Source organism: Cyprinodon variegatus, unplaced genomic scaffold (genome assembly GCF_000732505.1).
Source record: "Cyprinodon variegatus isolate N-32 unplaced genomic scaffold, C_variegatus-1.0 Scaffold934, whole genome shotgun sequence".
NCBI classification, from domain to species: domain Eukaryota; kingdom Metazoa; phylum Chordata; class Actinopteri; order Cyprinodontiformes; family Cyprinodontidae; genus Cyprinodon; species Cyprinodon variegatus.
This window is the reverse complement of record NW_015151387.1, coordinates 220,175-235,858: the sequence shown is the minus strand read 5'-3', so window position 1 is coordinate 235,858 and position 15,684 is coordinate 220,175. Positions and strand designations below refer to the sequence as shown.

General features: G+C 39.9%; 1 protein-coding gene across 1 annotated transcript in view; it reads left to right on the top strand.

Moving 5' to 3' along the window:
• Positions 1-15,684, top strand: part of ptpn9 (protein tyrosine phosphatase, non-receptor type 9) — a 55,685-nt gene that overhangs the window by 6,947 nt on the left and 33,054 nt on the right. The window contains exon 3 of the mRNA XM_015398427.1: positions 14,331-14,474. Within this exon, the coding sequence (XP_015253913.1) occupies positions 14,331-14,474 (144 nt within the window). The remainder of the gene's footprint in view (positions 1-14,330; positions 14,475-15,684) is intronic.

The window sequence follows — 15,684 nt, the reverse complement described above, 5'->3', positions numbered from 1 at the left end:
AGACAACTTTCACCATGCTTGTAACTGATCATAACAAACAGGGCCATGGAAAAGTAGTTCAATCACACTGGCTGATTACTGTCAGAGCTTTGAAACCAAAATGTCCCTAAATATCACCTGTCTGACATTAGGTAGGATGAGGTATGAGCATAAAAAGACCTCTAAACATTTTCAATTTAAAAAACTTAAAAATCCCCCCCCCCCCAAAAAAAATAAAAAATCATAAGAGCCATGAGCCATAAATACAGACAAACCAGTAAATTACTGCAGGAAGGTATCAATGACTCACCCAGGAGGCCATAGAAGAACCGGGAAAAGCTTCAAAAGTGCAGTATGTGGTTTAAATCATTTTTGTTCAACAAGAAGAAAGTGGACAGGACACTGGCTTTGGGATGCTATAATGCAAAGGACGGCTCACATGATTTATCATTGCCACCGGTGTAGGAATGAGAGCCTCCTCTTTGACCAGCTGCACTGCTGTTGTAGGTAGGCTCCTTAAATTTGTTCATCCTCTAAATTAGCGCAGATTTTCTTCCTTACTTTCTTCCTCTTACTTTAGGAAACACAGCCCGGTACTGGCTGTGTTTCCTAAAGTTCTAGGGAACTTATTGCTAATCTTAAGCCTAACTTCATTGATTTGCTTATCTTAATTTAGAATCTGCAAAACCCTGTAACTGAACAATGGAGGATAACATATGATTGTTCCTCTGTCCCCAAACATGAGACATCACCACTTCCAGGTGTATTTTAGTAGAACTGAGGTTCAGCAAACAACACTGAGGATATAAACTGTGTCAGGATGCCTTTTTGCTGTTTCTTCCTCCAGCTCAGACACTCAGCCACCTCAGGCAGTATGAGGTTAATGAAATAATAAAACTGTCTATTAAGACGTCAGTACCTGAAGCATCAAACACTGGATATTTGTAAATGTCTTCATTTTTGTTTTTAGAACAGAAAGCTCCATGTGAAAATCTAACTCAGATTTATATTAGAGTTCATAGGTTTTATATTTGTATAATGGTTGAGAATAACCATGTGATTGTGATAATAAATCGTTTGCTGCACAAAAAAAACCAAACTACAACAGGTTGAAATATTGGCTTCTTTATTTCTAATAATCCAGGATTAGAGCAAATCTAACATCTATGCAAACACTACACCCTACTACAAAATAAATAAGAAGTAGAGCAAACAAATAATTTGCAAAGAGGGAAAATGGGGGCCTAAGAGTTCATTCAAATGATTTCTTAGGGAATTTCCAGGTCAAGCTACAGGCTAGATCAATGCAATCAGCTGTGTCCGTTCAAAATCGCAGCAGGTAGTGGTACGAATGTGTTCACCACACAGTGGGTTATAAAACTCATAAAATCGCAGCCCCTACACCACAAAGCCAAAACACTTAAAAAGGCTCACATTGCTATCAGTTTAATTCTAACATTAACTTCAGGACAAGAGAACCGTCAGCTTTAAAAATCATGAGTTCCAATAAAATGCAGATGAGAATAAATTATGAAGATTTTACTGTGTTGACTGGATGGGAGGAGGGAAGGCAACTGTCTGGTTCAGATTCAGTCCACAACCAGTCTGTTTCCAAAGCCCGGTCTGCTCTCCCCCAGGTTTGAATCAGTCTGAATGAAACAAGGGAATTTGAAGGGCATTAATTATTCCGATGACTTACAGCGATTCAATCACTGCGGCGTCGAATCCTCACAGCAGGAGTGGTACTTGCAGCGACAGGATGAAAACTCCGTTTTTATTATCCGCTTCGTAGCATGCAGGTATCGTGATGATACGCTGCAATGAGAACTTCGAATTTGCAGACAGGGTAGCCAGGTCCACCTGTGAACCCACTTCTAAAAATCTTGACATGAAGGTGGCCTCTCTCCTTTCAGGCTTGCAGCCTGCGGGGAATGAGGACGTTTAGTTCCAGCATGTCGGTTTTAAACCTGCATGACGATAGAGGCCTGTCTTGCCTGCGTGTTTGTAGTAGAGCTGCCACTAACGACTCATTTTCTAACGACTAATCTTTCCACTAATTTTGCAGTTAGTCAAGTAATCTTAACTTATTTCGAAAAAAAAAAATCCATTGTTGGGGGGTTGGCAGGTTAGCCGCTGGATGGTGACACCCAAGTTAAAATAAAAGTGACATTCATATTGTGTCTGTGTGTGCTCATACGATCTGTCTCAGTCTGGTTCCGTCTCAAAAGCACAAAAAATACTATAAATGTGTTTGCATTGAGTTGTTCAAGGGAGTTTAACTAAAAAGGTTAAAAAAAAAGCTGGAAGAATGGATTGTTATCTAGGATGGGGAGAGAGGGAGCTCTGGTCGTTATTAGTCACTAAAACATTTTCTATGTCCCTCCATTTTTCCCCATTCTAAAGGGGGATTTCTACTGCCGTCCGTTTCTACTGTGTAAAACCTCTAACTCAACGCTATTCCTGACATTTTGATTTGAAAAAGCCAAACATATTCAAACCTGGAAACAAAGTCCAGTGGATTGTTTTTTTAATTTCGCTACAACGAAACGTGTCTGCAAGTTAACAGAGGCATACGATCGAAGGATGCACAATAGACATTTAATAACCGCTTTGGAAACAGACCAGAAGCCTACCTGCATACCAGAGTCCGCCAGCGTCTCCTACCTAAGGTGCTGATAAGCAGCCATATAAGCGTTAGCTGTTAATTTAGGACGCTGACGTGCAGTGGTCACATGACTTTAAAACCACGTGAGAACAATGTTGTTCTCGCTTGGTTTGTATTGAATAAATTAAGAAAAGGAGGATTTTTAATTAAAGCTTTAAATAAAACAAAACAAAATTTAACAAAATGGAAAATAAAATAAATAAACTGAATCTAATATGGAAGAATGATCCTGGTTACATAGGCAGGAACTGTCAGTCCGGTAAAGAATCCGGTTGTTATTTGAAATTATAAAGGTTGGCTGTTTTTTAACATAATACTGACTAAATCCTTTTCCAGATTTAGTCGAGTAAAACCAAGTGAAACTATCACATATCGTAATGACTAAAATGTGACTACAACTAATAACAGAGCGTATACAAAACAAAATGCTGTTTTGTTCAGCTCTCGACATTTCCATAAGTGCAGCAGTTATCAAATGTAAACATTGGGAAAAATGCATTGATATGGTCAGTTTGGAGACTGTGACATGATCTAGACTTCTTTTCAACATTCAGCATTTATTTTTTTATTTTATTTTTTTTCAATTTTTCAGTTTTTTCAACATTCAGCAGTCTGATGGCGGTGGGGAAGAAGCTGTTTCATTGATAATGTTACAGGCTCAGGGCACACAGTGCTGGAAGGAAATATCTCTTATGGAGGGAAGAGGAGCAGTTGTCACTACTCTACTCACCTTCTAGTCTGCGGTGATGCATCGCCGACACCCTACAGTGAGACAGCAGGTCAGAACGCTCTCTATGGTGCGTCTGTTGAAGGTAGAGACGATGGGAGGGGGCAGGTGGGCTCCCCTCATCCTCCGCAGGGAGTACACGTGCTTTTGTGCGCTTTTGTCCAGTGAGGTGGTGTTTACAGTCAGGTGAGGGTGTCCCTGCACTGGCTGTTCCAGGAACCAGTTCAGTTTGGGAGTTTGTTGGATTGTCGTATTTTGGGAACTACAACCTGGTCCAGACTGCAAAAGTTTATTTCCTTGGGAGGGTGGAGGAGCTGACTAGAACTTGGCTGTATGATCCTGTTAAATTTGCTGCTTGTTTGGTAATAAAATCTGTTTTAGTTGTTGATCAGCTTTTGTGCTGCTGGACGCACAAGTTAAGTACTGTTCCTGTATCCTGATATTATTAAAAGGTACTGTGTTACTAAGGCCACGTTCACATTGCAGGCCTTGATGCGCAATTCCAATTTTTTTAGCGAAAATATTAGGGATTCGCGATATAATCGGCCCCCTATCGGTATCAGCCTGTATCGGCCTTAAAACTGAATATCGGACATCGGCCACCCCACCGATATTTAACCCGATTTTTGATCAGCTTTTGAGTTTCTAAAGTCTAAAAAAAAAAAAATAAAAAATACTTCTTCTTCTTCTTCATCAAAAACTTCTTTTTTACAGACTTAAAAACTTCTAAAGACGAGGGAAAAATATTGATACATTAAAATATCACAATATCTTCATATGCTGATATATTGCCATTTAAAAACACCATATCAATCTCTTTTACTAATGAAATATTGCTATATGTCATCGTTATGCTACGAAATCCCCCGAAAATTCACAAAATTTTGCCCTATTTTTATATGTTGATATATTGACGCGGTATCGATCTATTTTACTAACAAAATCTCACAAGAATTTGCAAAATTCACAAGATTTTGAAAGTAAAATAGATCGATACCGCGTTTCTAAAAATAAATTGGATATCAGCATATGAAAATATATTTGAGTATATTATTTTTCAAAGTGTCAGAAATGGATAACAAAACTGCTATTTTCAATGACTACTTATTTTTGTCCAGCTTTAACATCGGTATCGATATCGGTTATCGGCTACATGAGTTTTAAAATGTCGGCATATCGGCCAAAATCCCAATATCGTGCATCCCTAGAAAATATGGTCGCATTGGAAAAAAATCTGATTTGTCTTGTTCACACCATCATACAAAGATCAGATGTAGGTGGCATATGGGCAAAAAAAATGGATTTGGGTCCCTTTAGGCTGCTGTGTGAATGTAGCCTAAATCACCTGGACCTTTTCCATCCTTCAGACTGTTTCCTGGGATAGATTGCTCTGGTCCATTATTGGATTCAGTGGATAGTAAAGAAATATCCCTAGAAGACACTTCTGGAAAAAAGATCTATAGGCTGATTGTAAAATCTGTCAATCAAAACAAACTCAATGGACACTGTGACACAGTATGGAGAGCCCATCTCTCCTTAACACCTGAATTCCAGCCTGAATGGAAATCGTATAAGCCTCCTCTAGTGAAAGAACATGCAGATTTATAATCGAGAATCCTTCATGGTATTGGTACTACCAGCAGGAGTTATTAATCCTGCTGTGGAAGAAAATGTTCATTTTGTGAACAGAAAACAGTCTTTCATTGAATTTCTGACTGCGTCTGTCAGTTCTTGTGCTTTTGAGAACTATTTTCAACAGATATGGGGAAATTTTCACTAAACATGAATTTATTTGTGGTTATACATTCACGTGAAAAGGAAAGAGTAAATGTCAAATGATGATTTTTTTTGTTAGGACAGGCTAAAATGTCTGTGTACAGAAGCAGAAGGAGGAAGGTGAAGGAAGATTTGAATATTGACTTGTTTCTTTATTCATTAACCTAGTCAAGTCTAGCTATTGCTTTTATTTAATTTTTAAAGATTAGTTTCAGATTTAGATACTTTTGTCACATCTGGAGTGTTGAATAAGTGATTTATATTGTGGGAGGAGAACACATTTTTGGAAGAGTGTTAATGTAATTTATTCTGTGGTGTATATTTTTCCGTTTTGTTGAATGTTCTGTTACATATTTTGTGATACTATGTCAACTATTTATTGAAAATAAAATACTTATTATAAATAAAAGAAATCTCTCTCTCCTCTCGCCTGTGAGACGAATCAGCTGAAGACAAGGCTGTGATGCAGCCACGGTAGCCCTCCGCCATCATACCACTTTAAAACCAACGCACAGACTCTTCATCATCTTTTCCACTTGGTGAGAGATCATTTCACGTGAACTCTTTTGAAAGTGGATCTGCAGGCAGACCCCCTTCCTTTGTCCTGCTGCTCTGAGCTTCTGCCTGCAGTGTATTTGTGATCCCTGTCCCATGTGTAGCAGATGAGAAAAGAGTTTTTGCTATTGGTTAACTCACTTTCTAAAGACAACCGAAACTCCCGAAACAGAGATGAAGAGATCGTCCCTGTGAGAAGCCAGATATCCAGCATGTTTTTACGGTGTGCACCAGAAAGGACGCCTTCTGAGAAAGCCATAAGTTTACCACATCGATTAAAGCCCATCAAATTTACTTGCATTAGACTGATTCAAATCTCCAGAGAGCCAAGCCGGTTTTAGAAACCAACTAGACCGCATTGGGTGTGTGTGACGTCATCCATGCGCGCAGGCTACCATTCATTCATCCTGTCCTCTGAACTGCTGCTAGTTTTCCTCCCATGCCTGGAAGATGTCTAGTGCTGCTACCACAGATGATCTCGATCTCCAAATGGAATTGAACGATTCAGATTAGCTAGAATGAATAGAAGGGGTAGAGCGTAGCCGCCTGTGGCCCGGGCTGCCTGTCACAACTCCAGTCCGGCGCGCGGATGACGTCATACACACGCCACTTTGTTAAAAAAATATATTAATATAAAAAATATAACGTGGATGTCTGGGGGGCAGTGATTGGCCTACATGTTATGAATGCTGGCGTACCATAAAGAATAAATTATGAACAGTTTAGTTTGTGCCTTCAAGTCGTTGCCCATAGGAAGACGTTACTTGGATATAACCTAATGGAATATCTTCAGAACGGCTCCAAATGACACTAAACTCATATGGGTGAGTAGAACATGATGCAATAACATAAAATCAAGGGCCCAAAATAAAAAAACGGTGTTCCCCTTTAAGTCTTCTGCAACCACATGGTAGGAGAGGCTATTTTCTGAGTTTTCAAAGGTTTTCTTTTATTTTATTTTTTACTGTTCTTTTGCAATTTGCTTAACTACGTTTTTTTTTTTTTTTTGTTGAATATAAGAGATTTTTGAGATTGTTTAGATTTACTTATATCTTTCTACCCCTTTTATATAATTACATTTGCTTTTATTTGTTCATGCTCCTGCTGGTTCTTTGTTCACTTTACAATAAAAAATAAACAAAAAAACAAAAAGAAAACAACAGTGAGAGGTTCAGTATTCAGTATTTTCCTGCTTTTTGTGTCAACTGTCACAGTTGCTAGGCGACAGAGCGTACAGTCTGTGAAAGCTGGTGAAGGCTGGACCTCTTTTAGTCCATAGCCATAATCTTTTGTTCTCCTTATTTTCACGGACCTCATCGCATTCCATCCAGATAGACCCAATCACACCCACTGGCCGTTTTGAGTATGGACTTGTGTCCTCGCCAAGTATGTTCTTGAGAAGAACACAGAAAAGAATGGACTTGGGGAGAACGGGAGCACAGAGCATGATTATGGCTGAATTGGAACAGAAGCATAATTGTGACGTCACCACAAGCTCAGCTCGTCTGAAGCTTCATTTCTCTTATTTAATAGTCTCTTGATAATAATAAATTCTTACTTTTTTCATTTAGTGGGAGAATAATAATGGACACAGTCAGATAAACACAAATCAAATGAACATTTTGCCAAACAAAACAAAAATATCGGCATCATAGCCAGTGGTCCTTCACACACTGCTATGCAGAGAGAGGGTTGCTGCAGACAAGCTGCGGTTAGCCCTGGATGCGGTTACCTTTGCGGAGCTCTGCTAGTTGCCGCGGTCCTCTCAACTTTGGAAAATATTGTTTTATTATGCATTAAATCGGTAAATGAGCCATATATGCTTAAAAGAGTAATGTTCTCGCCTCAAATGTCTTAAAACATACTTTTATTGAACAACAGCAACAGAAAAGAGTATTAAACTTTAACTCAATACTGTGAGCGCTCCATTGAAAGCTGATGCTGCCGTGTTGCATGCTGGGACAGCAGACATGTCTTCTCGGTCTGCTGTTCTTGTGAATTGGAACAGTACTAGGGCTGAGGCTGATGACGTTTCACGAGTACACGAAAACATGAGAGTACACATATTGAGAAACAGCCAATGTCTATTGTGCAGGTTTGGTGGAAATTGGCTGTAGGTGTAACTGTGAACTAGTAGTGAAAGAAACACGTGCATTAAAAATGTTCCACCGGTTTGCTGCATTTTAATGGCACTGACAGAAACCGCAAGTTGGTCAAAATAAAAAAAAGACATTATTTATCCCTAAATTGAAGGTCCTCTTTGGTATTTAGCCACAATGGAATTTGTAACTAATGTCAACTGTATATAATGTATTCTGTATCTTATTTTACTCTTATCCTTATCTTATTTCATTCTTTTGCTTATACACTGTTTATATGGAAAGGGTGTAATTTTACTACTTTTAAGCCCTGCAATAATGGACTCTGGACAAGCAAGCTTTCAAGTTCTTAAAAAGAAACTGAAACTCTGGAGTGAAACATCTACATGCTGGGGATTAGTGCCAAGGAAAAACTATCTAAATAAAACACCAAAATTGTTTGAAGAGTCTACAACAGATAGATTGATTGGAGAGTTTAGCACCTGCACAAGATGGTGCACGATAAAAAAAAAATTAAAATTCAAGAATTAATGTTTCAGTTAGCTGGTGTTTTGTAAAATAAAGACATGTAAGGTGCTGTTCACTGTGAAGCATGAAGATTAGCCCAGAAACTTTTATTCCAAGTGATTATGTGACTTTAGGGTCAATGTTGAGAGCTACACTTTGTGCTCTCACATGTTTTAACCATAAACAAAAACCTCAAAGAAGCTCAACAAAGTGGAAGCAGTCAGGATATACTTTCACTGTTTTCCTTTAAATTATCTGCCAAAATCAGTTTGACTTTTCATACTTAGAAGAAATTTAGGTGCTTTCGATTAAAAACTCATTCATCTTCTATCCACATCACAGCCGATCCTAGCAACTCAAAGAGTAAGTCTGTCAGCATGCAGTGAATCCTCAACAGGCTGCAACAGGAGGCACTGAAAACTCAGCCTTTGAACACAGGGTTTCACTTCTCCACTCAGGCGCAACAGTGGCGCAGCTTACACTGAAGACAGGAAGTCAGGTTCTGGGAACTGGTGGCTCTTTAGGAAAACAAAACGATCACTGAGGAGAGCTGAGACTGAAGACAAGATGTCAGTGTCTCCCTTCGGAAAAGCTGAAAGCTGCAGCTTCCGGCTTTGTTCAGATGCTTTGGCATGAAGGCTGTTTGCACCTGACAGGGGAGAGGCCATTAATATCTGACTCTAACTGAGCAAATGTCAGCAAAGTAAGAGAGCGACGTAGTTTGAACTTTGGACTGGAGAGAGAGTGCACAACAGATGGATACTAAAACCACTAATGTTTTTGTTAAAACAAAGACAGTTTGAAAGGAAAAAAGGGTAGAGAACAGATAGCTTGGTGACGGATTTATGGGATTAGCTTGGCGTCGCAGGCACAGAAGAAATATCTTGTCCTTAACAAGTCTGTAGCATTCAAGTCAAATCCCCACAACATAGAAAATTATTTTCAGACTAAGTTTTTTTTTTTTTTTTAACATCTTTTATATTGACACTGACTAAATTATCAGTTTATAAATAATTACATATTACAATTAATATTTTACCTTACCTTTCAGAAGATCTATTCATTGTTTATTTGGAGTTCATCTCAGTTCTTTAAAATCTATCATTTTATTTATCAAACCCCCACCCCAACATTTTTTTTTATTAAAACTCTTACTAAAGAGAGAGGACTCAAAGTCAGCCATTTTAAATAGCTGGGAGATGTTTAAAAATCCAATTTATTTTTAGTCACATTTAGGCTGCAATGAGTGAGAGCATCTGGTGATGTTACGGCAGTTAGACCCAAACAATCAAAGCTGTTTAAAAGAAAAATGAAACCCAGATGCAAAGAGACTGCTCTTCAATACAGATACTGCTTTATAAACTCTCATTGGAATATTAAATGAACATAACTTATGCTTGGTTTATACAGCATTTGGTTATAGTTCAAGAGAAAATGGAATCAACCAAAACAAAGCAGTTCAAAGTTTGACAAAAATAGGATCAACATCTGATGTACGGCTGATGTAAGGCTGATTTATACTTCAAAACTAGGTCGTCTGCGTAGGTGTCACAGTTAACAAAAAGACGTCCCCGCCCCCTACACACACTCTGCTGCAACTCTCCCAAATTGTAGGTGACCGCAGACAGCGCCGCAGACAGAGGCCTCTGATTGGTCTAATCTAGACTGCTCAAAAAAAATGAAAGGAACACTTTGAAAACACATCAGATCTAAATTGGGGGAAAAATCCTGCTGTTTATTTATACTGATATGGACTGGGTTATGTTAGGAACAAAAGGATGCCACATCATTTGTTGGAAATGAAAATGATCAACCCCCTAGAGGGCTGGATTCAGAGACACCCCAAAAATTACAGTGAAAAAATGATGCAGCAGGCTCGTCCAGTTCGCTGAAATATGAAGATATGAATGTAAATATACATTCATATGTTTATATTACTGTTTTTATGTGTTTTTTTTACTGTTTTTCAAGGCTGCACTTTAAAAAAGCGAAGTTGTCTAGAGAGCTGTTCTTTTTGTTTACAATTGTTTACCAAATGACAAAATAAATCTAAGAATCAGAGATTATCCATTTTGTTATCCAACGAGTGGACATTGGAGACTAGGATTGATGGTAGCGGCGGACTGTGGGGATTTCTCCTTTGCTTCGCCGTAAGCCCCTTTCTGCAGCCCAGCCTTCTCCGTCTCTCCCATCTCTTCCTCCGGCCTGGCCTGGTAAGTGATCCCGCTGTTGTTTTGTTTACATCCATCCGTAGCACTCCGCAGCTTTTTAAATGGACAAGAATGTCTGTATTTAAAACATTTTGTGACCGTAGCTCTAGCAGGCATTCGCGATCATAGATGCGGTTTTGATGTCTTGTTTGTAGCATTTTAAGCGGCCTATTCCGTGAAATATAATTGACATTTTCGAAAGCTGTTCTTGGCCGCTGTTTTGGAGCGCCGCCATGGTAACCATGAACTCGGGTTAAGTTTCTCAGAACTCAACTTCCTACTAACTGTGTCTGTTAGATGCTTTGTATGCAGCCACAGGCCATTATAAGATTGAGGTCTGTGGCCTTTCAGTGCAGAGAGGACATAACAATCCAACTTGTAAAGATGTTCAATGGAAACACTTTGGTTTGATTTTAGCCGGATAGGATTGGCATTAGGTGCCGTCCTTAATGAGAATCTTTTCATAGTATTAAAATTAGTGGTGGGCCATTATTGGCGTTAAGGTGCTGTGCTAATGCCAGACTCTTATTATGCAATAAACAGAATAACGTAGTTAATCTATTCTCAAAATTGGGTTGGGAGCTTGGTCTATACTGAGATTACTTGATATTGTAGCTTGTTTGCCTGCAGGTAAGTAACTCATGCTGAAACCAAGGTGCAGTCGCAAAGCTCTTCATTTGCACAAAACAAATACCAGGAAATGCTTGTTCCTTTAAATGTGGACCTTGCTTTTCTTGTGGAAAAGGGAGGTTTCACGTGGTAGACGCCCTGAATCTTCTCAGATCCTACAAGGATGGAGCTCCATTTTGGTTCCCCTCTTTTCAGAGGAGACCAATCCCCACTCTGAGAATCCATCCTCCTTTTCAGGAAGTCAGCGCCATTTCTCAGGGTGTAAGGTCAGAAAATGTGTCTTAATTGGAATGTAGAAACTGTTCAGGTAAGTTGCTGCCCATGACTTAACTGCAGAGGTCCAGGGAGGCTGTAAAGCATCAGTCGTCTCCATCAACTGACAGAAAACAGGTGTGTTTCCCAGGACATCCCACCTGCTGACGGCTCCAATCATCACCCCTTTTGGAACAGACTCCTCTTCAGCAAAGGGGGGGGGGTTACATCCATCCGATTTACAGTTGAACAGGATTGGACCAGTTCCCATATCAATAGAAGATAGAAAGTATTTTGCATTTGTAACATTCTTCTCTATGGCTACGTTCACACTGCAGGCCTTGATGCTCAATTTCAATTTTTTTGTGAAATCAGATTTTTTTTTTGCGTTGCCGTTCATATTTCCAACTATATGCGACTTGTATGTGATCTCTTGTGTGAACTGCAGTCATACAACGCAAGTGTCCCGCATGCGCAGTAGAGGACGCAATGACGTCACAGGCCAGCCTGCTCTATTATCCCTTGTTGCTAGCATCAGACTGGTCTAAATCTCTCTGAGAGCTGACCTGGTTTTGGAGACAGACTGGTGTGGACTAAACGGAACCGATATCCTAAGCTGCTGTTGTCTCTAGCTCAATTCACTCTGCCAATCACTCAGCGAGAGAGAGAAAGATAGGTGTGTATATATATTTGTGTATACCTGTGTAAATCTGCTTGTGTATATAGTAATAATATTTATAATATGGATTAGTGGAAAACGCATATGGAGGGTTAGTGTTTAGGGGCTGGTTTTTGATTCAGCTGAACTATGTGCTAGCTGCAACTCTCCCTCCCCTACTATGTGGCAGTAAACCCATTTCCAACGTATTAATACCTCCTAGAGGGTTGGAGTAAAGACTTTAGTGTCTCACTCTTGTTAAATGCAATGTGACCAAAAATTGAGTACCTCAGGATTTGAAAATTGCATTTAGTTAAATTGGGATTATATTTCAAATGCAATTAATTGCCAAGCCCTAGTAAATTGCTGCCTATACTGCCAAAAGTGCCAATCTCCAGTGTTCAAGCAGGGAATGGTCTAAATCATAGGTCAACACTGACAAACACGTATGCAGACGCATATGTTTCTACGTAAAGGTGATATAGAGAAACCAGTTAACCTGACAGCCATTATGTTGGATAATGGGAGGAAGCCAAAGTACCTGCTGATAATCTATGGATAAATAGGAAGAAAAGGCAAATTCTGTTTAAAAAGAGCCAAGGACCTTCTAGCTGCAAGACAAAAGTACCAACAGCTATACCTCCATGCTAAACTAATTAAAAGCATAAGGTTGACCATGTAGAACAGGAATGTACCAGTTAAATGATCACAGAAACATTCAGAGTACTGTACTAGTAATTCAATACTATAATATTTAATTCATCCCAAAGGGACATTCAGTTTAGGTACAGCCTGTCCGGTAGATGTGGTGTTCCAGGCCTTGCTGCCTTGAAACTACTAGTAGAGACCACACATTTTAACAATCATCTATGTCATTGTTCCTGCTTTTCATTTTTTTCCAGCCAGTTCTTTCTGTTTTGGGAGATGACTTCATTAAGTCACATCAGAAATCACAAAATGCATTAACATAGTTTTTTTTTTATAAACAATAACAAAAACACAGACTGACTCCTAAAGACTTTAGCAGCATGTCTTCCCCTCTCTGTCTTGTCCTTGTTCTCTGTCAGACCTTATAAATAACTTCCACTGGTTACACACAGAAAAATTGAGATAAAGATTATGCTTTGATAAATCATACAGTTCTACAAAAGAGTGACATTAACCTTTCAACAAGGAACCTAAACATGCATCCTGCAGGTAAAGGGTTTGGATTAAAGTAAATGTAAATGTTAAATTGGCCCAGTCAAAGTCCCTTACCCTCTAGATAATCTTACTCAGCTTCACTATTTGGGGGAGTGTTGGCCTAGTGGGTTACAGCAGTGCGCTTGCACTGTGGGAAGGTTGCATGTACCCTGCCTCCACTCTGGGTTCCTGAGCAAGATCCTTAACCCCTGATTGCTCCCCAGACGCCGCACAATGGCAGCCCACTGCTACCCAAGGGGTGAATTAAATGCAGAGGTAAATTTCTCCAATGTGAGATCAATAAAGTTCAAATATTATTTATTAAGTTATTATTTTTTTCATAAATTTCATAAGGAAAACTGATGTATAGAGATCTGCAGCTGTATTTGAAGCAAAGAAACATTTCTAAACACTTGGATCAAGGTGGGGCTGAAAGCCAGTGCTCACTACCTTTCTCACTGACGTTACTATACAACACACACTTAACAAGTGGCTCAAGCTCCTTGACCTGTCCCACCTATTGGATAGTCATTGTGGCTCATCCTTTGTATTACTAACGGGGGTCCTTAGCCATGGTCACTGCTGTAGAGGCTGGGGTAGTGGATTAATGCTGTCACCTTAGTGCCTGTTCCATCTTCCCTAAACTATATAACATCTGCACAGAAACCTACTCTATGCCACTTTAGCACCCGTACAGATAATGGAAATGGTTGCAGATCAAACACAGATTCCTGTTTCATTAATTTGACCTAAAGACTCTTCTCATTTTGTGAAGTGTCACATTCAAACTCGTTCAAACCTACTCTTGTTTGGGCACTCATACTTTTTTTGCATGAGCTATTTTAGAGTCACTTACCCCGAGCAGAACATGAACAACTTTCTGCTGTACATTCACCTGCAGAACCACACCGAGTCTGTGACTGTGTTTAGTTTACAAACTTAAGCCCATCCATCCATCCCATTTATTTCTTCAAACACAGTTCTGTCAGTGCTGTGTGTGTGTGTACAGTTTAACTTCCTGCCCACCCCCCCACCAGCCCCCGAGCTGGGGAGCAAAAAGTCACTGACGTCCCCCTCCTGTCTGTTCCAGGCCACCAGGCAGTTTCTAGAGGAAATCAACAAGTGGACCAGTCAGCATGGAGTGTCTCAGCTGTCCAGGGAGCTGGCCGTTAAGTTCCTCATGGCTCGCAAGTTTGATGTCCTCCGTGCCATTGAGCTCTTCCACAATTACAGGGTAAGGAGAGTGATGTTGTTCCTGCACATAGCTGTGGTCTGTGTCATCATGTCTTTTCAGCCACAACATCCAGCTGAACTTGGCAGCCTTAGATGATGATTAGAATCTCTCCATATCTGAACTGTGCTTTTATCACAGCTGCTAGTCTCCCTGCTAGCCCTAATATTTTCTTAATTCAAAATGCTTAAATCACTTCTTGTTGCTTGAAAGTAAAGCTATTGGAGGTTCCTTTTAAACTTTGCAACACGTTTGCGTTGGCACAGGTGAGTCCAAACCTTTCTTAGACATAGACACACAGTTGGACTCAACTTTGTTTATCCCTTGTGATGACCCCTTAAGGGAAATTCTGGTCCCGGTAGCTTATATAGAGTAGAAAGAGTTAAAGAAGTTAAAAGATAAAAATATGACAGTATGACAGACAATATAAAAAGGGTGAATATAGTACCAAAAAAGCATTAAAAAAGAAAAAAGTTGTAATGTTTCGCTTAGATATCTTCACTGTAAAGGGCTAAGGAGACTGCATAGTAGTTGACCTGGGTTATTGCACCTGTACTTCGGAGATGTACTGACCCTAGAAATAAGTGAAAAAATGACACAGGCTACACAGTAGCTGCCAATCACAGAGCCTGCTCGCCTCACCAGTTTGTCCAGTCTAGAGGTGTCCTTGATGGATGTGCTGCTTCCCCAGCACACAACCGTGTAGAAGAGGACACTGGCAACAACAGACTGGTAGAACATCTCAGACAGCTTATTACAGATTTTGAATGACCTCAGTTTACTCAGGAAGTGCATCCTGCTCTGTCAGCCTGTGTTGGCGGTTGGTTTGTGTTGACCAGTCCAGGTTATTATCCAGCCATACCCCAAGGTATTTGTATGAATCCACAGCCTCCACGTCAGCTCCCTCCATTAGTTCTGGCTTCGCCTTTGGTCCGTTTCTTTTAGTCTATTACCAGCTCCTTTTTATTGGAGATGTTGAGCTTTAGGAGGTGGGTGGGGCACAAGGTGGAAACGCCACCACCAGACTCCTGTACTCCTCCTCTCTGTTGTCCCTGATACACCCCACAGTAGCTGTGTCATCTGCATACTTACCGTATTTTCACGACTATAAGGCGCACTTAAACGTCTTTTTTTTTCCTCAAAATGTGCGGTGCGCCCTTTGGTGCGGTGCGCCTTATGTGTGTTGTAACTGCGACTTTTGAGACCACCTCAT